Source organism: Poecilia reticulata, chromosome 18 (assembly GCF_904066995.2).
Source record: "Poecilia reticulata chromosome 18, P_reticulata-male-v2, whole genome shotgun sequence".
Lineage (NCBI taxonomy): Eukaryota > Metazoa > Chordata > Actinopteri > Cyprinodontiformes > Poeciliidae > Poecilia > Poecilia reticulata.
Window position 1 is genome coordinate 29,505,435 of NC_088847.1, and position 27,334 is coordinate 29,532,768.

The following is a 27,334-nucleotide window of genomic DNA, read 5'->3' on the forward strand; positions in this document are numbered from 1 at the left end:
AAAAAAAAACATGTTCGGGTCTGCAGGTGAAAGGGGGGTTTGCTTATTATTTTGGCCTTGGAGACCCTGAAGCTTAAAGCTCCCCTGTGTTTTTTCTTTTCCCCTCCTGTACTTCTTGTTTTAGCAGAATTGTAAAATAAATTATATGTTTGTTACTCAACTGTTCGGATTACTTTTTGTTTTATGTTAAAGCCCAGTGCCACAATTTACTTTAGGGATCTTATGGTGGGGTTGTAACAGGGTGTGACACGCAGGGGCCGTGAGGCCCTGGGGTGGCTAATGTACTTTGTTCAGAATACATCACATATATGAGATCTGCTTCTGTATTTATTTATGGCCGCTAGGAGGCAGTGATGCATTTTTTTTAATCTTCTGCATGTTATAACAGATTTTAATAATTATCATAGAAATTAGCTACAAAGTTCAGGAGTTTCTGTCTGATGAATCTAAAAGTCAGACTGTAGTTTTTCCTTGTATTGTGAGTGATGATGGATCTGATGTTATGTCGTGCTCTCTGCTCTTCAACATGACTGGGTTGACTTTAAACTCCTCTCCCTCCACAACCAAAACAGATACGAAACTGAAACCAGGCAGGGGTTTGCTTCAGCAGCTCTCTGCTGGAACACATATCGCTAGATTGTGGTGAAAATAGCAAACAGTCTTCGTTTTATACCTTGACCTTGTCTATCTAGGCACAGAGATAGTAAGATAAATATTTAATTTAGACCTGAACTATACAGATCAGCAGCAACGTTGTAGAGGAAAACCTGAAGGACACATCAGGTTCTTGAAGCAAGAAAGTGATGACGCCTATAAAGAAGACAAAATATCCAAGTAAGTTGATTATATTTTATATTTTAGTTGGATAAAACATTTCACGTTTCTTGTGAATTAATGTGAAACACAATGAAATCCTAAAGCTGTGTATCTCCCAGTTCATATCTGTAAAAATAACTTTTAATCTTTAACTTGTTTTCCTTTCTGAACCGTTCTGGTAGCTGAATGTTTTCTGTCTCCTATTATTGGTATTAAACGCAGTTTTCCAATCTGCCTCATTCGTCTAAAACTCGGACAAGGTTCGCATTGCCACGGATTTGGCCTGGTTCCGCATTTGGAGGCTCAGTGCGGAGCTGTGACGACGCCATCAGTCCTGTTTACGTTCACAGCTTTGTTTCTTTTCTTTCAACAGACGAATGAAATATAAAAGCCAGTCATTCTGTATATTGTTATGGCAGCTAATGTAACAATAACAACTTTTAAAGCAGGAAGATTCAACGCAGTTTCCTGAAATTCTTCACGTCAGTATGTTTATAATGATGAAATGTGTTTTATATTTCACAATCAGAAAAAGTTTAATTTGTTTATAATTTATAAGAAAACTGTTTCTGAAATTATACCTTTCAACACTGGAGAATGACGAAGGATCAGAGGCAGAAAAAGTTTGAAACTGGAAATGACAGTTATGGCAAGCCGTTTTAACATAAATTCGGTTTTACCGCAATTACATTACATATACCTGAAATTGTTTTATGACTAGACATTTTAGTAATTTAAGATATCTCTAATTATATTTTGACTAGATGAAATGACGTCATATTTACCATCAACTTATATGGAGATTTCAATTCAAGATATCTACAATGAATTACTATCTGAAATACACATTTCAGATATCTACAATTAATTTATGACAAGTCATAAAGTAAATTCAAGATATCTCGATTTTAGTTTTGACTAGTCATAATTCTGACTCCATAATTCAAGATATCTTAAATGTATTTTTTGACAGGATATATAGTTCTGACTAGTGAAAGCTAAATTATAGATATCTTAAAAGCAAATAATGACTAGACAAAACTAAATTAAAGATATCTTGAATTGTAATTTTGTCTAGTCAAAATTAATTTTCAGAAATCTCTAAATGAATTAGAGATATCTTGAATTAAAGGTTTTCTATTTAAAATATCCTAAACTGACATTCCGACTAGTCAGAATGACATTACTGATATCTTGAATTAGTATTCCGTCCAGTCAAAACGTTCCTGACTTACGTAGCAATTTGAAAGTTTAATAAAACAATGAAAAATAGAGAAAATGAAAAAAAAGATGTTTGAGAATGCGCAACTTTCATGTTGAAAATGGTTTGACATCAGCAATTTTAGCTTTTCAAAGCTGTTTTTAAGTCCATTCGGTTCGTTGGAAATTAATTAACAGAAAATTCTTTGCAGATATCAGAAGCACTCTTATAGTTTATGAAGTTTTACTATCTCCCCATTTCCAACATTGTTGAGCTCTTTCTAATTTGTGGCATTTCCTGACAATTTTGTGCAGGAAACATAAAATTCTGCAGGCAACTGTTTGGACATCACAAAGGGGCTTCCACGGAATTATTAATTCAGGTATCTAAAATTTTATTTTGACTATATTTGAGATATTTTGAAGAACTTTTGACTCGTAAAAATATAATTAAAGATATCTCAAATTATTATTCTTACTAATCAGAATGTAAATGCAGATATCATAAATTACAATTCCGGATAGTCAAAATGTAGTTTTAGATATCTATAATGTAATTACGGATAGTCAGGCGGAACCGAATTGATGTTAAATCGGCTTGCCATAGAACCAGATGACGCCTTCCGCCACCTTACTTCATTCAAGTAGGCATCTCACATTGACTACCCCTGACTAACTTGGCAGCCGGACTGATCCTCTGACTTCATGGCTGTTCTCCAGTTTTTGATCTTTCTTTCTTTTCTTTCTGGATGTTCTTCACTGTCAGGTACAGTTGAGTCTTTACTGTCTTTGTAGGACACAACTAGCAGAGTTAATAGTTACTATGTGACTCCAATTGATCAAAACAGGATTTTTTTTATGATAAAGATATTTTTTGAAGATTTTTGTGCTTAATTTTTGCTGCATACTAAGAAACCATTCCAAATGATTTGAAGATAGTTCACTAATTTTTATTTCTTCAGTTTTTTGTCTTGTGGACAAAATTGAAGTTTGCATCCAGATGAGGCTTTGACTCATTAATAGTTTTATTTCCTTTTAAGAAATAAGGACTTCCTTTGATCAGCTTTTAATCTCTAAGATATTTGAAATCTTTGTTGTATTTATAGAAATAAAAAATAGTTTTATGGTCATGAAGAAAACATTTACACATAAAGTTAAGGTCTAACATGACATGTGCACTAAAGAATCTCTCTTTAACATCACTAAGTTTAGTTTTTGTCAGATTATTAACCAGAGTTGATCAAAAGTAGAATAAGATGTAGAATAAAAATCAAACTGCTGACAGATTCCTCAACACCAAGAGAAGAGAGACAACAGATTACTGGGCTGAGGAAGGTGATGGTAATGGAAACGTTGCTGAAATAATGAAAACATGAGCACTGTAAAACCTTTGAAGGAGGTTAAACTGGAACTGAAGTTTAACCTCCTCCTGCTGTCTTCAAACCACAACAAACGTTTTTGAGAAACCAACAAACTTTCTTTCAGTAATTGTGATTGGCTCCTTTTTTGTCTTCCACTTTGTTTCTGAGAATTCAGTGAGAATTCAGCCGCACGTTTCCTCCTCTATGGTTTCCTATTTGCATAGCGTTATACTATGCAAATAGCATAACGCTATTTGCATAGTAGTCATCTGATGACACTTTAAAGTGTTATCTGATGACTATAATATGATTCTGGTTGGATTTGCTTGCGTAAGAAACCAAAATCTCTGCACTACCTGCTCATTTTAGAGGTGATTTTAGTTTTTTTTACTGGTTTCTTACTGGTCTCACACCAGTCTGTTTGTCAGGATTGTTTTTTTTTTCTTAGCTGTTCTTCAGATGTTGTAGGAAGGATCTCCTGCTGATAAACTGAGAACCAAAAGCAGATTAACTCTCAGCATCTCAATATGAATGGAAAGATTTTCTAAAGAAATATTTACCAATATTAGAACATATTAAAAATATTAAACTGATTAAAGCAACAGATAAAAACTTTAAGCAACTGAATAAAATATATTTATCAATAAATAACCAATAATCCTTGTTAGATCCATTGATCCAGTCCAGGTCAGAGTCCAGTGTCTCTCCTTGGTCTCTGCTGCTGCTGGAAGTGGACCGGTTCACTCTGACCTCTGACCTTTCTGCTCTGTTTCTCTGTAGGTCATAAAAACATCTCAGCTGTTCCTGGACAGACCGTCTCTCTGCCATGCCGACTCCCCAACAACAAACCTGCTGTGGTTGTGCAGTGGACCCGACCGGACATGGAACCAGAATATGTCCTCCTGTTCAGAGACCAGCAGCCGGACCCAGAGAACCAGCATCCATCTTTTAGGAAGCGGGTGGAGCTGCAGGACAGACGGATGGAGGACGGAGACGTGTCTTTGCTTCTGAGCAACGTGACGACCAACGACACGGGAACATACGAGTGTCGAGGTGTCCAGAGAGAAGCAACCGGCAGGAAGAGACGCACTTTGACCTCTGACCCCATCGGGGTCGTCTTCCTGGATGTGGCGCCTCCTACTGGTGAGTTTTCATGGTTTCTATGTTCCAGTGAAAGAAGGAAGCTGCATAAAGTGGTTTAATGTTCAATCAGTGAATCTTCTTAAAGGTAAAATGTCTCCAGAGTCTCTGTGGCTAATCTAAAGGGGAATATCCCTTTAAGGCCAGATGTGGTTCTGGTTCTGCAGTGAACCTGTCAGCCCAGATGTTTGTGTTTGTAAAGCTGCTGCAGAAAGCAGCTGGTCTGAGAGCAGCAGGTGAAGAGAAATGGATTCTGACCTTCAGCTCTGATTCTGTTTGACAGAAAACAAGGAGGGAAGAAAAGAAGATGGAGGCAGAAACAAACATGTTGGACTGATTGTTGGAGCCGCCATGATGGTTTCACTGGTTATTGGTTTGGTTCTTTATCTTATTAACAGAAGAACACGAATGAAGAAGAAGAGCCGATTTGTGGAGTTAAATTTGTTGCAAATTTGAATAATTATTCAAAAAACTAGTTTCATCTAATGAAAATAAAATTGTCGTCAAAACTTATGGAATTGTAGTGATTTTTTTAAAACTAAAAAAGTGTTGTTTAAAAACCTATTTTAATTAGAATCACTCATTTTTAACTCATGAAGTGAAAAATTTACTTGCAAAGCATAAACTTTTATTTCCGCATGTCAGAAACTTTTTTTGAGATTCTAAGTTTTGGGTTTTGATTCTCTTGGGATCCAAAGACCCCGGCCAGGATATTTTTAATTTCAGGTTGAAATTATTGCTTATTCTTCCAAGAACCGCAGTAAATATGACCAGCTTTGATCTAATTAAATGATATCAAGCAAATTTTATTTCATCCGCTCTTTCTATATGCTCATTTTCAGTAAGTTCCACATTAAATTGTAATTTATTCCTTCCAAACAGGATAAACTTTGTTTACTCAGGTTTAGTGAGAAATAATTTCTGTCAAATCACAGTTCAGGTTGGGTTTTCTGTCCTAATTGAATTGTTGAAAACTCTGAGAAAGGAGGAGAAATACTAACTTTCACTGGTGAGCAGCTTTTAGTCAGAGCTTAGAGCGCCACCATGTGGACAAAACAACACATTTTAGTTGTGAAACAGCAGCTCTGCTTTTGTTCATTCAGATTTAAATCAAATGGGTTTGTTCCTTGTATTGTGAGTGTAGTGACCATTTGTCTCTAAACTTAAATTCAAAAATCAAAAAACTCAAAACTCGAAGGTGATCTAAAGAAAAGGTGAATCAAACTCAAATGGTCACCTGATGCACCGTGGATTCTGGTTTACGCAGCAAAAAAGGATCAAAGGTCAAAATATAGTTATTTGGTTTTATTTGCAGATCAGGCAAAAGGTTATAGGCTTCTGCTCCTATTCCTGCACCTGCTCTCTGACTGACAATAGAAACCGATATGACTTATTGGCTGATTCTGTAGGCTGGTAAAAAACCTTATGACCACCACGTGCCTAATATGCTACCTAAGACCCACCTATTTATACCGTGAAATGCCCACATCCCAACCTGAAATTAATTAATTAATTAAGTGAATTCCTAATCAAATAACTTATTCTAAACAGCAAATTAAACAAAAATTCTAATGATGAATCAACTAGGAAATAAACAATAAGAATAAACTAAACAATTTAAATTCTAAGATTTAACCAAAAAATGGGAAAATAGCTCCTGCAGTGAGTGATGTTGTTTCTGATGTTCTGCTGCCTCTTCTCCTCATCCTGATGTTGCACACTTAATAATTAATCAGTGTGGTTTTGCGCAGGTTCTTTTATTTTGATGAACGCTGTTGAGACATGAGAGCGACAGTGAACCAGCCGTTACTGCGCTGAGTCAGGAGCGGTCACTGTGCTCTATGTGCCCTCTGGTGGCGAACCGTTGTAACTGCAGCACAGCGCATCTCAGCAAGAGAAGAGCAGCTTAAGATCACAGCCAGCACGAGAAAAATGAAAGCAAATAAACAAAAAACGAAAAGGGAGGGGGTGTAATTATTTCTGATGTCCATTCTGTCACACTGAGAGAGGAAGTCAAGACCTCTCTGTGTGCCATTCTGGCACACAGAGAGGAAGTCAAGACTTCCTCTCTCGGCTCATTTGTTGGCTCATTTTCAGAAAAAAATAAATAAATGAATGTGCGCCACATTCCATTCCTTGACTTCCTCTCTGTGTGCCAGAATGGCACACTGAGAGAGGAAGTCAAGACTTCCTCTCAGAAAAAAATAAATAAATGAATGTGCGCCACATTCCATTCCTTGACTTCCTCTCTCAGTGATCTTTCGGCACAAACCTGCACAAACGGAGCACTAACCATTCAGACTATTTGCTGGATTTTTTGACGTGGGTGGGGTGTCAGCTTCACACAGCTCACTCCCACCGGTGCAAGACCACCTCCTATTGGAGGACATACACTCCCATGGGCGGGCATTCATTTCTATGACCTCGGAGCACATCGAAGTGCCCGCCCATCGGAGGTCGTGGCTGAGAGAGCTGAAAACTTCAGCTGGAGTTCACTTAAGAAAACCGCGACAACTCAGACATCTACCGTGAGTCAAGACTATTCTTCCCACGTTTCACCATTTAAGAGGAAGTCGGAGAGACATTTAACACTTTTATGGACCTCATGGTTTAACGGACGGTTGTTTCCTCCGATCCAGCGGATCAGGTGAGTCTGTTACTTTATTGTTGGTCAGCTTTTAATCTGAATCCACTGACAAAGGAAGAGGTGACAAGAATAGATCACTACTGCCATCTTGTGGTTATAAACACATACAACAGCAGTAAGCAATTGAAGCAATTGAAAATGTAGACAAAAGCAGAGAATCGTACATAATCACTTGAACGGATGTCCAAATGAATTTGTAACTAACTACAAGAAATAATAAATTGTTTTTGATGTGCACAAGTGACAATAAGACAATACACTTAGTTGGAGGAGGGACTGTGTTAAAACATATTGCATATTGTAAACATATTGCAACATATTGGTGAACTATAATTTTTATTATTATTATTATAAGTAGTAGTAGTGGTAGTACATTTAAAAAAGCAACCAAAAAAATTAATTAATTAAAAAACTACATCAGCCAGACTCAGCCACATCTCTCGGTTCCACTTTTGCTCCTTCTGTTTTCTTTGATGGTCAGGGCTAAACTAAAAAGAATATGGCAAGCCGTTTTAACATAAATTCGGTTTTGCCGCCTCTACATTCCAGATATCTCAAATTGTTTTATGACTAGACGATTCAGCGATTTAAGATATCTCTAATTATATTTTAACTAGACAAAATAACAGTTTGAGATATCTCTAATTACATTCTAACTAGTCGAAATGACGTCAGATTTACCATTGACTTGTATGGAAACTTCAATTCAAGATATCTAAAATGAATTACTAACTGAAATACACATTTCAGATATCTACAATTAAATTATGATCTTTCTTATCTTTCTCTTGCTCGAATCTCAAGATGAAGATGATGTCCCTGCTCCTCCTCATCCTGCATGTTTTAGTTCTCTCCCTGGTTTAACGCACCTGGATCAAATGATGGCTCGTTAGAGGCCTAAGAGGAACATTGACCTGCTGAGAAGGTTGTTAATACCACTAGAGAGAATAAAACATGCAGGATGCCGACCCTCCAGGACCCACTTTGGACACCACTGATTTAAACAATGACGAGCAATGCTAAACTTGTAAACTGTTTGTCATTGACTTAAGGAAATTTCATTATCAAGGAATGAGAATCTGTTTCAATAAGAGAAAGATTAATCTTTGTCTTTAAGTTTCTTTATTCGAAGGCAAAAGCGTTCGAAGACCCTTCTCACTGAGCGCAGTCAGTAGAAGAGCCCTGAGCAACACACATCACATCGTTATATAGTCACAGCAAGACAAAGACCCTCCCAAAGTCTGATGTTATCTCTACTGCCAGATGGCCACAGAGACACCCTGACCCCCTCCTCATGAACTATCTCTCACCTCTTGGAGTAGATGATTTTATGGCAGGAAAGACAGTTGATAAGGATTTCAGGAGGAACTTCTAACACTTCTGTGTCAGTTCATGGGTTCAGCTCAAACAGGGTACAAACTACATCCCACACATCAGTCCTTTAAGACAATCATTAGATCAAGCATTTTACCCAACATGTCTTCAGGTCGCTTCTGCTTTCACGGCTGCGGATACATCTAAACATTATCTGCAAACTTATTTAATGGACAAACACATCTTGCAGAAATACAAAAACAAAGCAGATATTATCAGTAAATAAATGGTAAAAAGTATCATCAGTTCCTTCAAGAATGAATTAAGACTGAAAATGAAATTTTCTATTACACTTAATAGGCTTTTCATTATTTAGCAGTAAAAAAAGTAAAACTCACTCACTAATGATTTTTTTCTTTATTGAATATAACAAACTGATTTCACTCAGAAACAGTTTTATTGTAAAAGGTTCAGCAGAATAAAAAATGTAACCACAAGGTGGCAGTATTAATCTTTTTAAACAACTTTAACGCTGTTAAGATCGTTGTTCCTCATATTGTTAGTGATGTTGTTCCTGATGTTCTGCTGCCTCTCCTCCTCCTCTTCCTCTCTCAGGATGAATATGATCTCCCTGCTGCTCCTCATCCTCAGCTCATGTCTCTGTGGTCAGTCTCCATCTTGTCTTTGTGACAGAAAGCTCTCTAGATGGAGCTGAAAGACTCCCATGTTCCAGTTCTCAGTGTGTCTGCTCCTCTCTTTCCCTCTCTGTCTCCTCAGCAGCAACATTTGTAGTGAATGTGACCCAGAGCAGCTATGAGGCCGAGGAGAACCACAGCATCACTCTGGAGTGGACCTTCACCTCCAGGACTCAGGGATCCTACAGGGAACTGTTCATCTACTGCAGCTTGTTGGCTCCTGGAAAAGAATCAGTTCTCTATCAGGTCTATGAAGGTGTTGAGATTCCAGATTCTCAGCATGATCAGTTTTCAGGACGAGTCCAGATGGACAAAGACGTCCTCAGAAAAGGACGAATCAGACTCAATGTGTCCAGACTGAGGACTGAAGACTGGTCTGTATCAGTGTGACGTGAAAACTGAAGATGGATTCAACTCTGGAAGATGTCGACTCAGCGTTTCTGGTAAAATCTGTTGTCCTGCTTCTGTTTCTCTGCTGACATTCATCTGATTCCAGGTCTAAACTGAAGTTTCTCCTTTTCTCTCCAGCTGCTGCTGATCAGCTTCAACCTCCGACTGAGAATCTACAACCAGACAGTCGAGGAAGAATCGGAGTTTATGTTTCACTGGGACTTTTTGTTCTCACTGTTATTTATTTTTTATGTCAGTATTGTGTTTTAAAAAAGCAAACTAAAAGGAAATCTGTTTACAATCAAACATGTTGAGATTCTCTGAGAAATGATGGCTGGACTCTGAAAACACTGATATGAAGGGCTAATAATGAAAAAATATCCATTAAACTTTATTTATTAATATTTTATTATTGTTAAAGCAATAATGTAGAAATGATACTTCTGTGTAAACAGATCTGTTATGTTTGATTTTATCTATCCATCCATTTTCTTACTTGTCCCTCAGTGGGGTCAGGAGGTGCTGGTGCCTCTCCAGGTCACCCGGGGTCACCCTGGACAGGTCACCAGTCTGTCACAGGGCATTTTCTTTGATTTTAAAGAAGCTTTAAGTTTGAATGTAGCTGTTAAAATTTTCCACTGAAATCTGCTGCTTGTTATCTTTCTTTTTTTTTATTCACTTAATGTTTTATAAAATGTAAATGTGGTAGATAAATGTGTAGTGGATGAACAAACGGTAAATAAATGCTAACAAACTGTAAATAAGACAATATAAATTAATATGCATTCGGTCACTGTTTGGTTCAGAGTTTTTTTTGACATTTTTAAGTTTAATCATGAAAATGAAAAACTTATAAAAAATATTATTTAGACTTTTAGGTTGTCATTTTAAGCAAAAACTGTCAGAACTCTAAAATTAATCCAGTTCACAGTTTCATCTTTTCTCAGAGAGTTTTATGATATTCTAGTTTTCAGAGATTTTTTTATTTTTATTTTTTAAAGCATCTAATACCTGAGTTACTGCTGCAGATTTAAACCATCCTTGAATAAAGAGCCAAACAAAATTATTTCAAGATCATAAAATGTAACCTGAGCCACAGTTTGGGCAACAACAATCTGCACATAAACACATTTATTGTTTAATCAGATATAAATGGTAAAACATGTCAGAACCAGTAAACAGAATCTGATCTTTTCCAGTTCAATTTAATTGTTTAAAGTTGAATTTGCTCAAAGGAACAAAGTCAGTTTCAGTGATTTAACCTCTGCAGCTGAACCTGAAACCTGTGAAGAGACACAATCTGCCTGGAAACAAGGAAAACTCTGAAATCAGTAGAATCACTGAGTGGAAATGAGTCTGGATGGAAAAATGTCTTTATGCCATCAGTTTGGAGCAAATGTCAGAGTTTCTGATTCTTTAGTTGTTTATTCTGAACATCTTTACTGAACGTCTCTGAGGATTCAGTCACATTTAGTCACAGGCTGACCTGAACATCCAACATTTATTAACTCTTTATTTCCTCATCCTGGATCTGCTTTAACTCAAACTGATGTGTTTTTTTAACAACATGAATTAACATTGTTTCACAAAACATAAATATATGACAACTCTATAATTCTTCGTTTTTTGCTTCAAATATTCAGCACTGGTCAGCTAAACCAAACTAAAGTTAGGAAAAATGGTGCATATTAATAGAAACACATTCTGATTAGGAATTAAATTCATATGGATATTGCTGACAGAGCTTTCAACGTGTTGGACTGAAAAACATCTAAATATCACCATGCCTGGTCACATGTTCACTTCCTGCTTCTGGTCTTAGAAAACTTTGACCTCCAGTCACTTTAGGTCAACCTATGATAATCCAGGGAACTTCCTGGATACATTTCAGCTTCTGAATGTAGCTTCACTATCACAGAGCAAGTGGGGAAATGAGGACATCTAGTAGCAAAAACAAGAACAACCAGAAGTAATGAACCTGAAAAATGGTCTTTTTTTTCGAAATTCACAGCTTTAGTTTCCATAAATATAAAAAGGTCTCTCTCATTTGACCTCATTCTGCAAATAAATATGTTTTTCTTTCTATTGAAATATAAAAGCAAAAATATTATTGTCTCTTTAACTTTCAAGAAAATTTAATGAAATGTTTTTAACTGAAAGTTTAGTGGCTTATTCTGTTAGCAGCGAATCAACTGCTGGTCCTCGGGCCATTTTAGGGCCAACAAGTGGCTTCAAACCGTCCAACTGATGAATTGAGCAGAAAGTTGTGAAGGATTACAAACTACGAAGTGTTTGGTTATGTTTCTTAACCAAACACTAACTAGCTTCCACAGACTTTTCCACCTGCCAGCAAGAAATTCAGTGTTTTAAAAAAAATTATGAATTACTGCGCAGTTTTCAGCAGGTCATGTTCCAGTCAACAGATGGCCTCCACAGCTTGTCCTGATCCTTCCAGAAAGTGAAGCATTTATTTTCTTCACATCCAGATCGTCCCAGTTTCACACAGAGAGACTGAACTGGTGGAACTGGGAGGATTAATTAAATTAAATGAACCAATAGAGTTTAAATATCAAAGTGATTCCATCCAGATTCAGGGACAAAGAGACTCTGAGGGGGTTAAGCACAGTCTACATATGGAGGCCTCAGTCCTTGACGTGGCCGTCGCAGGTTCGATTCCCGGCCTGGTGACCTTTGCTGCATGTCTTCCCCCTCTCTCATTACCCACCTTCCTGTCAACTAACTATCAAATAAAGGCCACTAGAGCTGATAAAACCTTAAAAAAAAAGAAGAAAGAAACTCTGATGTCCAAATGTTACTGAAACTCTTTTCCTCTCCAAACTGACTCTGGTTCTGAATGTGGTTCCAGTAGAGCTTAGAGGAGGAATCAGACCAGAACCGGATTCTATCAGACTGTTGGACTTTAGATGACAGGAGAAAAGATCCGTCTTTCCTCCCTTCAGTCTCTCCTCTGTCAGGATTTCATACCAGTTTGGTTTCATGTTATTGTTGATCTGCTGTCACTAAAACCAGCTGGTTTAATGTCAGGATTCAATCTTCACATCACAACTAATCAGAGAAAGTTTTTATTTTGTCATTGAAGATGTTGGATGAACTCAGTCCAGATAATATTCACCCAGACAAACAACAGGGATCTGATGGGACTTGAAGCATTTTAATAATCAGCAGTTTGGAGGAAATCAGACAGTTTCTAAGTTTCAAATGTTTTTGCAGAAGGAGAAAGAGAAGAAAAATCTGATGATTATTCTGCTCTGATTTTCTATCAACCAAATCCATTCAGAGAAAAAGTATGAAAAGGCCCAAAACTCAGTTAAAAAAATAAACAAATAAAACGAACCAGAAGCATGTTGGGAAATGTAATGACAAAATTCAAATTGAGAAAACTCTGAGCGCCAAGAGTTTAATCAATCAGCACCGACTGGCCACAGTGAAAAATTTACACATGCATGTCTCTCCACTTTTCATGCAGAAAAAAACTTTTAGGAGAATCCCAGACAAGAGTGGTTCTTGTTAGAGTTATTATGTTTGTTATCATTCTTACATTTATAATTTTATGTTACTAGTTTTTATTTAGAGGTTTAGTGTTCAAATTTGTTGAAACTTGGGAGACAAAATTAAATCTTCCTTAATCAAGCATGTTTGTACAGATGGTGACTTAGATCTTCCTGGGAAAGTCCTGAGCTGTAAAACCTATCTATGTGTTAATTTAGTTTCTGTGTCTCCCCTCTGTCTGTCTGAATTCACATCCTACTGTGAAGATAGAATGTTGATTTCACCCCCTCCATTCCTGTTCACACCTTTCTCTCCCCTGCTAATAAAAGAGACAAACAAACTGAAGGTTTTCAGAACGCTCTGTGAACGGCTCGGAGGAGCAGTTGACAGAGTTTTTCTCCTTCTGCAGAAGTCGGCTAAAAACTCATATACGTTGTCTGTGGTTCTCTTTTTCCATGTAGGTTTCCGGAAATTCCTAACAGTTCTCCTAAATGTTTTGACTTGCTCAAACTTGCCCTGCAGGTTTTTGCTGAGATGAAGGTGTGTTAGTGGTCATGTGAAGCTGGGTGTCAAGAAGGAAATGAGGAAAAACTTGTAGGATATGTGTGTTGCTGCTGGTCCACTGACTGTGACTCAGAGTTAATTTTGACTGAAGTAGATTTTCATGTGAAACAGTTAAAAATCCTAAATCTCTATGTATCCAGCTTATATCACAAGTCAATGCAGTATATTTATAATGATACCTTTTTATTTTCATTAACCTGTTTTCCTACCTGAACTATTCTGGAAGCTGAAAGTTTTATGTCCTTAGAAAGAAAATATATTTATGCATTTACAAGATGTTCTTTAATATTGATCTGATCTCCCCGATAATCACTAAAATGAAGGATGGTGTTTAGTCAGTAGGTGTGGTTTAAAAATCACAGACGTTTTTTTTCTGAGTAGGTGTGGTTTAAACCATACCTACTTTGCTGCTCATCCAGCTGAGAGATTTATTTATTTATTTTCTTTGATCGGTGCAGCAGGAAATCTCTGAATTCACAAAGTTGCTCAAAAATAATGCCAAGCTCTCAGCATTACATCGGTTCTTATCCTGCGTTACTTCAGCACCAACAGACGGTTCTCTCCACAACTGATCAGGTGAGTCAGTTCAATTTTATTGTTTAGTTTTTGTTCTGACTCCTGTTTCGGCGGATTCGAAAAATGAATAACGATTTGAAAATAATTGCTGTTAACATGTTAGAACCTGTTATAATGGTAATCTTTATTCCGGTGTTTGATGCATTTACTGAATTTAAAATGACAAAGTGTTTCAGTTCTGACATTCGTCGAGAGAAAATTAGTCAGAAGCAGAGACACTGAGTCGATACAAAGATTTGATGCCAGTTATTGAAGTAATCTGCTGCAGAACACAATGGAGTTTTTAAGGAGCCATTTGTGTGATTTGTTCATTATTGTACAAAATACATCCGATAAGGAAAACACACAAATATGCGCGAAAGAATGAAGCAGCATGTGACACTGCCAGAAACAAGTTCATCAGGTATTTAAGCATAACCGGCTTTGGTTAACATATCCTGAAACCAAACGCACTTGTTGACTCCATTGTTCAAAAATCATGCTCTCTCACTTGTGCACATGAAAAACAATTTATTATTTCTTGTAGTTAGTTACAAATTAATTTAGAGATCTGTTCAAGTGATTATGTACGATTCTCTGCTTTTGTCTACATTTTCAATTGCTTCAATTGCTTACTGCTGTTGTGTTTATAACCACAAGGTGGCAGTAGTGATCTATTCTTGTCACCAGGACTCCAGTTGTTCATTGTAATGACTGTTGTTCCTGATGTCCTGCTGCCTCTCCTCCTCCTCTTCCTCTCTCAGGATGAAGATGATCTCCCTGCTGCTCCTCATCCTCAGCTCATGTCTCTGTGGTCAGTCTCCATCTTGTCTTTGTGACAGAAAGCTCTCTAGATGGAGCTGAAAGTCTCCCATGTTCCAGTTCTCAGTGTGTCTGCTCCTCTCTTTCCCTCTCTGTCTCCTCAGCAGCAACATTTGTAGTGAATGTGACCCAGAGCAGCTATGAGGCCGAGGAGAACCAGAACATCACTCTGGAGTGGACCTTCACCTCCAGGACTCAGGGATCCTGGAGACAAGTATCGGTCATATGCAGCTTGTTGACTCCTCGTAAAGAACTAGTTCTGTATCATGTATATAAAGGTGTTGAGTTTCCAGAGTCTCAGCATGATCAGTTTTCAGGACGAGTCCAGAGTGACAAAGATGTCCTCAGAGAAGGACGAATCAGACTCCATGTGTCCAGACTGAGGACTGAAGACTCTGGTCTGTATCTGTGTGACGTGAGAACTGAAGATGGATTCAACTCTGGAAGATGTCGACTCAAAGTTACTGGTCAGAAAAACATCTGATACATTTATGCTATTAGTTAAATTCTAGAGATGTCTGTTAATAATCTAACATCTTCATCAAATTAAGCGGCTGCTTAGGGCCCCAGGGCCGCTAGGGGGTCCCCTAAGTGGAACTTATTTTTAGTAATGATTTTTATGTGATATTAATAAAAACACATTCATTATGAAGTTGTATTTTTTTTACAATAATATATATTTGATCATGTATGTAGGAGTCTTTCTTACATGGACAAAAACAAAGATTTAAAAATAAATTGCTCTTGGGGGCCCCCTGGTGGCCGCGGTAGGTACCGCACTGCACAGTAATATGAGCTGCAGAGTGCAGCCAAACCTCCGAAGCTCCGGTGGAAGATAAGTTAGCAAAACAATGTCTCAAAGAAAGACTTAAATATTAGTTTGCTGCTGGGCATGATAATTTATGTCTAAAACAAACAGTATTTTTACATCAATTTATAAATTATGTGAAACTTCTCCAATTAAAATAGTTTGAAGGCTCAGAATTAGCTTAGTACCAATCCACATTCTCAGGTGAGAAAGTCTGTCCTGGTATAAATTATTGTAGTTACGCCTAACAGAAATTAATTTAATCATAGAGTGTCATGACTATGTGTGTAGGGCTGCACCAATTTCAGTTTTCTGGCCGATCATGGATTACCAATCTTTAAAAAGCATTTACCTGTTAATTTAGATTTTTCTCTATACCAATTTTTTTCTCTCTGAAATGTGGCTAAATATAGCAAGAGAGTCACTGAGTTGGCAACAGTGGAGTGAATATTGTTAACTGTAAACATGCAGATCTGACCTGGTCTGTCAGTCAAACCTCTCACTGCAGAGCAGAAGAGAACAGAGGCTGATTTATAAACCTTTGTTGACGAAGATCAGATCAACTTCACATGCAAGCGTTGGCCAATTACCCATCCCTGAAAGTTAAGGAAATCAGCACCGATAAATGGGCCGACACATGTATCCTATATTGTAAGTGCATATTGGATATAATGTAAACATCACTGTCAGAGATGCAATAAGTTTAGCAAGTTTTTGAATGATCTAACAATCTGACTGTTGATTACAGCAGCCAGTCAACAATATTAGCAGAACTAGAGGGCCCCAAAACCACATTTCACTTTGGGCCCCATGAAGGCTTTGGCCAGCTCTGATCTTCATCTTCATCATGAATCCTCCTGGATCTCAGTTTTTGTCAAATATTAATCAATATTTCTGATTTCTCTCCCAGCAGCTGCTGATCAGATCCAAACTCAGAGACCAACTTTGACTCCAGAATCAAAGAGAGGAGGAAGGAACATCATCTTCATCACTCTGGGACTGACAGTAGCTCTGACTGCTTTTCTCATAATGTTGGTCCTTTTGTGCAAAAGAGGATGAACACAAAGGAAAATCAAAACACAGAGGAGATTTGGTCAATAAGTTCTGGTGTCTATAAACTGTTAGATTTCTCTGTATCCGTTGTCTCTACCTGCTTGTCTTCGCTTGGTTGCAGGGGTTGGGGGGTGCGAAAAGCAAAGTTCACCTTGGACTGGTCGTCAGTCTGTCTCTATTCAAAGTGTTCAGTGGACCCAACAGTGTTTTTTGTTTTGTTTTTGCTGCGGGAGGAAGCTGGAGTACCCAGAAAGAACCCAGCTTCCACAGGGAGAACATGCAGAGTCCATGGTTCATGGGATTTGGACCATCAACCACCAGCTGCAGTGACTTTTTCTGACCAGATGGTGGCGCTCTAAGATAACTGACCTGCTGATCAGTGTGATTAACTAACCTTTGACCTCCGTTACTTACCCCAGATTAACTTCAGCTCTGATCTGAAACTCTTTCAGGATAATTAATATTTCAGACGACCTTTGAACTCAGATCAACTGGTTAAACTGGTCCATCTGGTTCTGATCATCATCGCTGAACTCTGATCATGTCAGAGTTTCTCTGATGTTCTGCTCAAAGCTCAAATCTCCATCAGTGTTGATTCGTTGTTTCTTTTAGTTATAAATACGAATGTTGAATTTTCATAACTTATTTCTCTAACATGTCCAACATTTTACTTTTAAACATACATTTTCAATTCAAAGTTTTTTGATAAAATGTATTTTTCTGTAGTTTTTTGTATTTTAGCTATTTATTTCCGTTGTGTGAATCTGTGACTGGTTGTTGTTTCATAAGATGTAGTTTTATGTGAATGTGTTACTTTGAGCTGCTGAGCTGAATGAGCCTTTTGGGATAAATAAAGTGTTATGAATTAAACTATAGAAACTGAACTTTTCTTAAAACCTGTTTGTTTTTCCACCAGCTGTGTCTCCATCTTGTTCTCCCTGAATGAATCTCTCTCTGGTTGCTTGTTTCTCTCTAATGTCTCATCATGACTCCGTCGTCTCCTCATTGGTTTCTGGATCCTGTGGTCAGGAAGCAGCAGCTGCTGCTCTCAGCCTCCTGAAACATCCTGAAGCTCAGCTGCTGATCTCTGATCAGCTCAGCATCCTGAAGCCTTCAGATCAGGAGTTTCTCTGATGGTCCTGATGCTGCAGACGCTCTCAGACCAGCAGAGGCTGAACCTCACAGTCCTTCAGACCCAGAGGTCGGCATGGAAACCAGATAATAAAGCTAAACTCAGAAACATCGCTCTGCTTTCACAGGCTAATAAAGTCAGAGAAGGAGGAGAAAAACTGAGAAGGAAAACTTTAAGGAAGGAGATGAATAATTTAACTAGATCTGGATTTACTAAATGTTTAAATGTTTTCAAAATGTATGTAAACAATGATCTAATGGGTTAAACAAAGTCTGACACGTGGGTTGGAGATTGAAATGCTACCCTGACTTCCTGTTATTTGTCAGAAAAAAACAAACAAAAAAGAAAGGGAACTCGGTCTCAATTTCTGATTGGTTCAGAAGTACAGAGTCAGATCATTTAAATGTCAAAGGTAAAGGTAACTTCTGTTCATTTTCAGGTTCAGACATCACTGTCTGGAATGTGCTGCTGTCGCCCCCTGGTGGCAGCAGGGGCCATAGAAACGTTCATCAAGTTGCAACAAGTAAAAATCAGTGATAATAAATAACGAGCAGGACCAGCCCAACCCTCCATGAGGTCCTATGCGAAATCTGGTTTTGGACCATCTGCAATCAGCAGTCTGATCATTAGATCATTCACAAACCTGCTATGAACATATTGAATCTCTTGCTGTTCACATTATGTACATGTATAATATAAGATGCATTTATTGGCCAACTGATTTACCTGTTCATTTCTGGGCACTGATATCCTTAATTTTGGGGGATCGTGATTGGACGATACTTACATGTGAAGCCCATCTTATCCCCTGATCTGATCTTCGTCAGCAAAGGTTTATAAATCAACCTCTGTCTTCTTCTGCTCTGCAGTGAGAGGTTTGACTAACAGACCAACCAGGTCAGGTCTGCATGTTTACAGTTAACAATATTCACCCCACGGTTGCCAACTCAGTGACTTTCTTGCTATATTTAGCAACATTTCAGACAAAAAAAATAAAATTATATCAGCCTAAATCAAAATCAGCAGGTCAGGCTTTTTAAAGATCGGTAACCAGGAATCGGCCAGAAAACTGCAATCGGTGCAGCCCTACACACATATTCATGACATTATTTAACTTCTCTAAGCGTTAATAGCTAAAACTTTAATGTATACCAGGTGAGTTGTTTCCCCTGAGAATGTGGACTGGTACTGGACTGATTCTGAGCCTTCAAAAGACTTTAACAGAAGTTTCACATAACTTAATGTAAAATATTGTTTGTTTTAGCCACAAAATGATTCTGGTCAGCAGCAAACAACAAATCCCAACTACAGCAAAGAGCAGCTCATCGATGTAGCAGCTATGTAGCCTGACGTAAAAACATTTTGATAGACAATGTCAAACATTGAGAAGTTTTAATTATCCTTATCGAACGTTATCAAACTCGGCGTTTTGAAGCCAAAAATACATCAGAAATATACAGAGTCAGCTATGAGAATCAACTCATTTAAAGTTTAAACTCAGTTTCACATAAATACATACTGTGTAGCATAAATGTTTGGCTGTTGAACTGGACCGTTCCAGGTCGCTAGCAAGCTAATTTTCTATTAGCAGCTTTACAAATCTTTTCATAAGCATTACATTACCAAGGCAGATTAAAACAAACCTTTTCTCTTGGCTTTTTTTCTATTCTTCCTCTTTTCTCCCTCCCTGAAGGATAAGTCCTTTACTGAGACATTGTTTTGCTAACTTAACTTCTGACTGGAGCTTTGGACGTTTGGATGCTCTGCACGTTGCACATGATACATGATATTGTAATAATAATAAAGACTTTGTTCCTTGTATTGTGAGTGATGTTGTTTCTGATGTCCTGCTGCCTCTTCTCGTCATCCTGAGAGAGGAAGTCTCGACTCGGTCTCGACCTCTCGGTCTTGGTCTTACATTACCAAGACACATTAAAACACATTAAATATCAGCCATCAAATGGAATCACTAATTAATATTAACTCACCTTTTGGGACCCAAATGACTCAGAGACTCTATCAGGTTAAGGAGGAAGATTTTATCATCATCTGTGAACAAAGGTCTGATCTGAATGTTGATCATTTATTTTAAATAAATGTTTGGATGATGTATCAGATTGTTAGAGGGAATATTTTTACCAGATTTTAGATATAAATATTTAACAGGAAGCTATTTAATTTAAACACCAGTTCTCTGAAAAACATCAAAGTCTTGAAAATCTGTGTTTTCACATCAGAACTGAATAAAGACAGAAATGAGGAGAAAAACTAACTTTGACTGCTGAGCAGCTTTTAGTCAGAGCTTAGAGCGCCACCATGTGGACAAAGAGAAACATTTCAGATGTGAAGCAGTGGGTATGCTTTTTTTCTCCAGATTTAAGTCACTAAGTGATTTAAATCTAATTTATTTATTTGATCAAATAAACGTTTTAAAAAAACTTAATAAGAAAGAGGAAAAGTTTCCATCTGATAGTGTTGTAGTCAAGACCACCTAACCCAAGACCAGGTCAAGACCAAGACTTTTAGGGTCCGAGACCAAAACCGAGAGGTCGAGACCGAGTCAAGACTTCCTCTCTCAGTGTGACAGAATGGACATCAGAAATAATTACACCCCCTCCCTTTTCGTTTTTTGTTTATTTACTTTCATTTTTCTCGTGCTGGCTGTGATCTTAAGCTGCTCTTCTCTTGCTGAGATGCGCTGTGCTGCAGTTACAACGGTTCGCCACCAGAGGGCACATAGAGCACAGTGACCGCTCCTGACTCAGCGCAGTAACGGCTGGTTCACTGTCGCTCTCATGTCTCAACAGCGTTCATCAAAATAAAAGAACCTGCGCAAAACCACACTGATTAATTATTAAGTGTGCAACATCAGGATGAGGAGAAGAGGCAGCAGAACATCAGAAACAACATCACTCACTGCAGGAGCTATTTTCCCATTTTTTGGTTAAATCTTAGAATTTAAATTGTTTAGTTTATTCTTATTGTTTATTTCCTAGTTGATTTATCATTAGAATTTTTGTTTAATTTGCTGTTTAGAATAAGTTCTTTGATTAGGAATTCACTTAATTAATTAATTAATTAATTTCAGGTTGGGATGTGGGTATTTCACGGTATAAATAGGTGGGTCTTAGGTAGCATATTATGCACGTGGGTGGTCATAAGGTTTTTTACCAGCCTACAGAATCAGCCAATAAGTCATATCGGTTTCTATTGTCAGTCAGAGAGCAGGTGCAGGAATAGGAGCAGAAGCCTGTAACCTTTTGCCTGATCTGCAAATAAAACCAAATAACTATATTTTGACCTTTGATCCTTTTTTGCTGCGTAAACCAGAATCCACGGTGCATCAGGTGACCATTTGAGTTTGATTCACCTTTTCTTTAGATCACCTTCGAGTTTTGAGTTTTTTGATTTTTGAATTTAAGTTTAGAGACAAATGGTCACTACACTCACAATACAAGGAACAAACCCATTTGATTTAAATCTGAATGAACAAAAGCAGAGCTGCTGTTTCACAACTAAAATGTGTTGTTTTGTCCACATGGTGGCGCTCTAAGCTCTGACTAAAAGCTGCTCACCAGTGAAAGTTAGTATTTCTCCTCCTGTCTCAGAGTTTTCAACAATTCAATTAGGACAGAAAACACAAACTGAACTGTGATTTGACAGAAATTATTTCTCACTAAACCTGAGTAAACAAAGTTTATCCTGTTTGGAAGGAATAAATTACAATTTAATGTGGAACTTACTGAAAATGAGCATATAGAAAGAGCGGATGAAATAAAATTTGCTTGATATCTCATTTAATTAGATCAAAGCTGGTCATATTTACTGCAGTTCTTGGAAGAATAAGCAATAATTTCAACCTGAAATTAAAAATATCCTGGCCGGGGTCTTTGGATCCCAAGAGAATCAAAACCCAAAACTTAGAATCTCAAAAAAAACTTCTGACATGCGGAAATAAAAGTTTATGCTTTGCAAGTAAATTTTTCACTTCATGAGTTAAAAATGAGTGATTCTAATTAAAATAGGTTTTTAAACAACACTTTTTTAGTTTTAAAAAAATCACTACAATTCCATAAGTTTTGACCACAATTTTATTTTCATTAGATGAAACTAGTTTTTTGAATAATTATTCAAATTTGCAACAAATTTAACTCCACAGATCTGTTCTTCTTCTTCATATTTGTTCTTCTGTTAATAAGATAAAGAACCAAACCAGTAACCACTAAAACCATCATGGCGGCTCCAACAATCAGTCCAACATGTTTGTTTCTGCCTCCATCTTCTTTTCTTCCCTCCTTGTTTTCTGTAAAACAGAATCAGAGCTGAAGGTCAGAATCCATTTCTCTTCACCTGCTGCTCTCAGACCAGCTGCTTTCTGCAGCAGCTTTACAAACACAAACATCTGGGCTGACAGGTTCACTGCAGAACCAGAACCACATCTGGCCTTAAAGGGATATTCCCCCTTATTTTAGCCACAGAGACATTTTACCTTTAAGAAGATTCACTGATTGAACATTAAACCACTTTATGCAGCTTCCTTCTTTCACTGGAACATAGAAACCATGAAAACTCACCAGTAGGAGGCGCCACATCCAGGAAGACGACCCCGATGGGGTCAGAGGTCAAAGTGCTTCTATTCCTGCCGGTTGCTTCTCTTTGGAAACCTCGACACTCGTATGTTCCCGTGTCGTTGGTCGTCACGTTGCTCAGAAGCAAAGACACGTCTCCGTCCTCCATCCGTCTGTCCTGCAGCTCCACCCGCTTCCTAAAAGATGGATGCTGGTTCTCTGGGTCCAGCTGCTGGTCTCTGAACAGGAGGAGATACTATGTGCTGCTACAGAAGTGAACACACACGTCTGCGACTAAGTAAAGCTGCAGAAGTGAACACACACGTCTGCGACTAAGTAAAGCTACAAAAGTGAACACACACGTCTGCGACTATGTGCAGCTACAAAAGTGAACACACACGTCTGCGACTAAGTAAAGCTACAGAAGTGAACACACACGTCTGCGACTAAGTAAAACTACAGAAGTGAACACACACGTCTGCGACCAAGTGCAGCTTCAAAAGTGAACACACACGTCTGCGACTAAGTAAAGCTACAAAAGTGAACACACACGTCTGCGACTAAGTAAAGCTACAAAAGTGAACACACACGTCTGCGACTAAGTGCAGCTTCAAAAGTGAACACACACGTCTGTGACTAAGTAAAGCTACAGAAGTGAACACACACGTCTGCGACTAAGTAAAGCTACAAAAGTGAACACACACGTCTGCGACTAAGTGCAGCTTCAAAAGTGAACACACACGTCTGCGACTAAGTAAAGCTGCAGAAGTGAACACACACGTCTGCGACCAAGTGCAGCTTCAAAAGTGAACACACACGTCTGCGACTAAGTAAAGCTGCAGAAGTGAACACACACATCTGCGAATAAGTAAAGCTACAGAAGTGAACACACACGTCTGCGACCAAGTAAAGCTACAGAAGTGAACACACACGTCTGCGACCAAGTAAAGCTACAGAAGTGAACACACACGTCTGCGACCAAGTAAAGCTACAGAAGTGAACACACACGTCTGCGAATAAGTAAAGCTACAGAAGTGAACACACACGTCTGCGACCAAGTAAAGCTACAGAAGTGAACACACACGTCTGCGACCAAGTGCAGCTTCAAAAGTGAACACACACGTCTGCGACCAAGTAAAGCTACAGAAGTGAACACACACGTCTGCGACTAAGTAAAGCTACAGAAGTGAACACACACGTCTGCGACTAAGTAAAGCACAGAAGTGAACACACACGTCTGCGACTAAGTAAAGCACAGAAGTGAACACACACGTCTGCGACTAAGTAAAGCTTGAAAAGTGAACACACACGTCTGCGACTAAATAAAGCTTGAAAAGTGAACAAACACGTCTGCGACTAAGTAAAGCACAGAAGTGAACACACACGTCTGCGACTAAGTAAAGCTACAGAAGTGAACACACACGTCTGCGACTAAGTAAAGCACAGAAGTGAACACACACGTCTGCGACTAAGTAAAGCTTGCAGAAGTGAACACACACGTCTGCAACCAAGTAAAGCACAGAAGTGAACACACACGTCTGCGACTAAGTAAAGCTTGCAGAAGTGAACACACACGTCTGCGACCAAGTAAAGCTACAGAAGTGAACACACACGTCTGCGACCAAGTAAAGCTACAGAAGTGAACACACACGTCTGCGACTAAGTAAAGCACAGAAGTGAACACACACGTCTACGACCAAGTAAAGCACAGAAGTGAACACACACGTCTGCGACTAAGTAAAGCTACAGAAGTGAACACACACGTCTGCGACTAAGTAAAGCTACAAAAGTGAACACACACGTCTGCGACTAAGTAAAGCTACAAAAGTGAACACACACGTCTGCGACTAAGTAAAGCTACAAAAGTGAACACACACGTCTGCGACCAAGTTCAGCTTCAAAAGTGAACACACACATCTGCGACTAAGTAAAGCTACAAAAGTGAACACACACGTCTGCGACCAAGTGCAGCTTCAAAAGTGAACACACACATCTGCGACTAAGTAAAGCTACAAAAGTGAACACACACGTCTGCGACCAAGTGCAGCTTCAAAAGTGAACACACACGTCTGCGACCAAGTGCAGCTTCAAAAGTGAACACACACGTCTGCGACTAAGTAAAGCACAGAAGTGAACACACACGTCTGCGACCAAGTGCAGCTTCAAAAGTGAACACACACGTCTGCGACTAAGTAAAGCACAGAAGTGAACACACACGTCTGCAACTAAGTAAAGCTACAGAAGTGAACACACACGTCTGCGACCAAGTAAAGCTACAGAAGTGAACACACACGTCTGCGACTAAGTAAAGCTACAAAAGTGAACACACACGTCTGCGACCAAGTGCAGCTTCAAAAGTGAACACACACGTCTGCGACTAAGTAAAGCTACAGAAGTGAACACACACGTCTGCGACCAAGTAAAGCTACAGAAGTGAACACACACGTCTGCGACTAAGTAAAGCTACAAAAGTGAACACACACGTCTGCGACCAAGTAAAGCACAGAAGTGAACACACACGTCTGCGACTAAGTAAAGCTACAGAAGTGAACACACACGTCTGCGACCAAGTAAAGCACAGAAGTGAACACACACGTCTGCGACCAAGTAAAGCACAGAAGTGAACACACACGTCTGCGACCAAGTAAAGCACAGAAGTGAACACACACGTCTGCGACCAAGTAAAGCACAGAAGTGAACACACACGTCTGCGACTAAGTAAAGCTTCAGAAGTGAACACACACGTCTGCGACAAGTAAAGCAAAGTGAAAAACAAAAAAAAAAAAGAACACACACGTCTGCGACTAAGTAAAGCTTCAGAAGTGAACACACACGTCTGCAACCAAGTAAAGCACAGAAGTGAACACACACGTCTGCGACCAAGTAAAGCTACAGAAGTGAACACACACGTCTGCGACTAAGTAAAGCTACAGAAGTGAACACACACGTCTGCGACCAAGTAAAGCACAGAAGTGAACACACACGTCTGCGACCAAGTAAAGCACAGAAGTGAACACACACGTCTGCGACTAAGTAAAGCTACAGAAGTGAACACACACGTCTGCGACTAAGTAAAGCTACAGAAGTGAACACACACGTCTGCGACTAAGTAAAGCTACAGAAGTGAACACACACGTCTGCGACCAAGTAAAGCTACAGAAGTGAACACACACGTCTGCGACTAAGTAAAGCTACAGAAGTGAACACACACGTCTGCGACTAAGTAAAGCTACAGAAGTGAACACACACGTCTGCGACTAAGTAAAGCTACAAAAGTGAACACACACGTCTGCGACCAAGTAAAGCACAGAAGTGAACACACACGTCTGCGACCAAGTGCAAAGAACACACGTCTGCGACTAAGTAAAGCAAAAGTGAACACACACATCTGCGACTAAGTAAAGCTACAAAGTGAACACACACGTCTGCGACAAGTGCAGCTTCAAAAGTGAACACACACGTCTGCGACTAGTAAAGCACAGAAGTGAACACACACGTCTGCGACTAAGTAAAGCTACAGAAGTGAACACACACGTCTGCGACTAAGAAAAGCTACAGAATGAACACACACGTCTGCGACAAGTAGCAAGAATGAACACACACGTCTGCGACAAGTAAAGCTACAGAAGTGAACACACACGTCTGCGACAAGTAAAGCACAGAAGTGAAACACACGTCTGCGACAAGTAACAAAGTGAACACACACGTTGCGACTAAGTAAAGCACAGAAGTGAACACACACGTCTGCGACTAAGTAAAGCTACAGAAGTGAACACACACGTCTGCGACTAAGTAAAGCTACAAAAGTGAACACACACGTCTGCGACCAAGTAAAGCTACAGAAGTGAACACACACGTCTGCGACTAAGTAAAGCTACAGAAGTGAACACACACGTCTGCGACCAAGTAAAGCTACAAAAGTGAACACACACGTCTGCGACAGTCACAAAGTGAACACACGTTCAAAGTAAAGCACAAAGTGAAACACGTCTGCACAGTCTGGACCAAGTAAGCACAGTGAACACACACGTCTGCGACTAAGTAAAGCTACAAAAGTGAACACACACGTCTGCGACTAAGTAAAGCTACAAAAGTGAACACAAACGTCTGCGACCAAGTAAAGCACAGAAGTGAACACACACGTCTGCGACCAAGTAAAGCTACAGAAGTGAACACACACGTCTGCGACTAAGTAAAGCTACAGAAGTGAACACACACGTCTGCGACCAAGTAAAGCACAGAAGTGAACACACACGTCTGCGACCAAGTAAAGCACAGAAGTGAACACACACGTCTGCGACTAAGTAAAGCTTCAGACGTGAACACACACGTCTGCAACCAAGTAAAGCACAGAAGTGAACACACACGTCTGCGACTAAGTAAAGCTACAGAAGTGAACACACACGTCTGCGACTAAGTAAAGCTTGCAGAAGTGAACACACACGTCTGCGACCAAGTAAAGCTACAGAAGTGAACACACACGTCTGCGACCAAGTAAAGCTACAGAAGTGAACACACACGTCTGCGACTAAGTAAAGCACAGAAGTGAACCACAGTCTCAAAGTAAAAGCACAGAATGAACACACAGTCTGCGACTAAGTAATAAGCTACAGAAGTGAACACACACGTCTGCGACAAGTAAACTAAAAAAAAAAAAAAAGTACAAATCACAAAAAAGAAACACGTCTACAAGTACAAGAATGAACACACCGTCTGCGACTAAGTAAAGCTAAGAAGTGAACACACACGTCTGCGACTA

At 38.9% G+C, this 27,334-nt stretch overlaps 2 protein-coding genes and 2 long non-coding RNA genes across 6 annotated transcripts in view; 3 read left to right on the forward strand and 1 right to left on the reverse strand.

Annotated features, from left to right (window-relative positions):
* The window catches only part of LOC145548594 (uncharacterized), an 80,195-nt gene extending 75,165 nt beyond the window's left edge, over positions 1-5,030 (forward strand). For all 3 annotated transcript variants that reach the window (XM_081599279.1, XM_081599281.1, XM_081599282.1), the window contains exons 3-4: positions 4,288-4,520; positions 4,801-5,030. In XM_081599279.1, coding sequence (XP_081455405.1) covers positions 4,288-4,520; positions 4,801-4,973 — 406 coding nt within the window. In that variant the 3' untranslated portion in view covers positions 4,974-5,030. The remainder of the gene's footprint in view (positions 1-4,287; positions 4,521-4,800) is intronic.
* LOC145548595 (programmed cell death 1 ligand 1-like) lies at positions 754-18,185 on the forward strand. The gene is made up of 4 exons (XM_081599283.1): positions 754-834; positions 14,957-15,006; positions 15,119-15,481; positions 16,733-18,185. Exons 2-4 carry the CDS (start codon positions 14,958-14,960, stop codon positions 16,879-16,881), a joined length of 561 nt encoding a protein of 186 aa, XP_081455409.1. The 5' UTR covers positions 754-834; position 14,957; the 3' UTR covers positions 16,882-18,185.
* LOC145548597 (uncharacterized) lies at positions 8,999-10,356 on the forward strand. The gene is made up of 2 exons (XR_014084607.1): positions 8,999-9,616; positions 9,702-10,356. It is a non-coding gene; the product is annotated as an uncharacterized LOC145548597 (long non-coding RNA).
* A 3,895-nt stretch (positions 18,186-22,080) lies between the features above and the next one.
* LOC145548963 (uncharacterized) lies at positions 22,081-24,046 on the reverse strand. Its single transcript, XR_014084908.1, has 2 exons — positions 22,582-24,046; positions 22,081-22,310 (listed from the first exon to the last, which is right to left on the reverse strand). It is a non-coding gene; the product is annotated as an uncharacterized LOC145548963 (long non-coding RNA).
* Between the last annotated feature and the right edge of the window lie 3,288 nt (positions 24,047-27,334).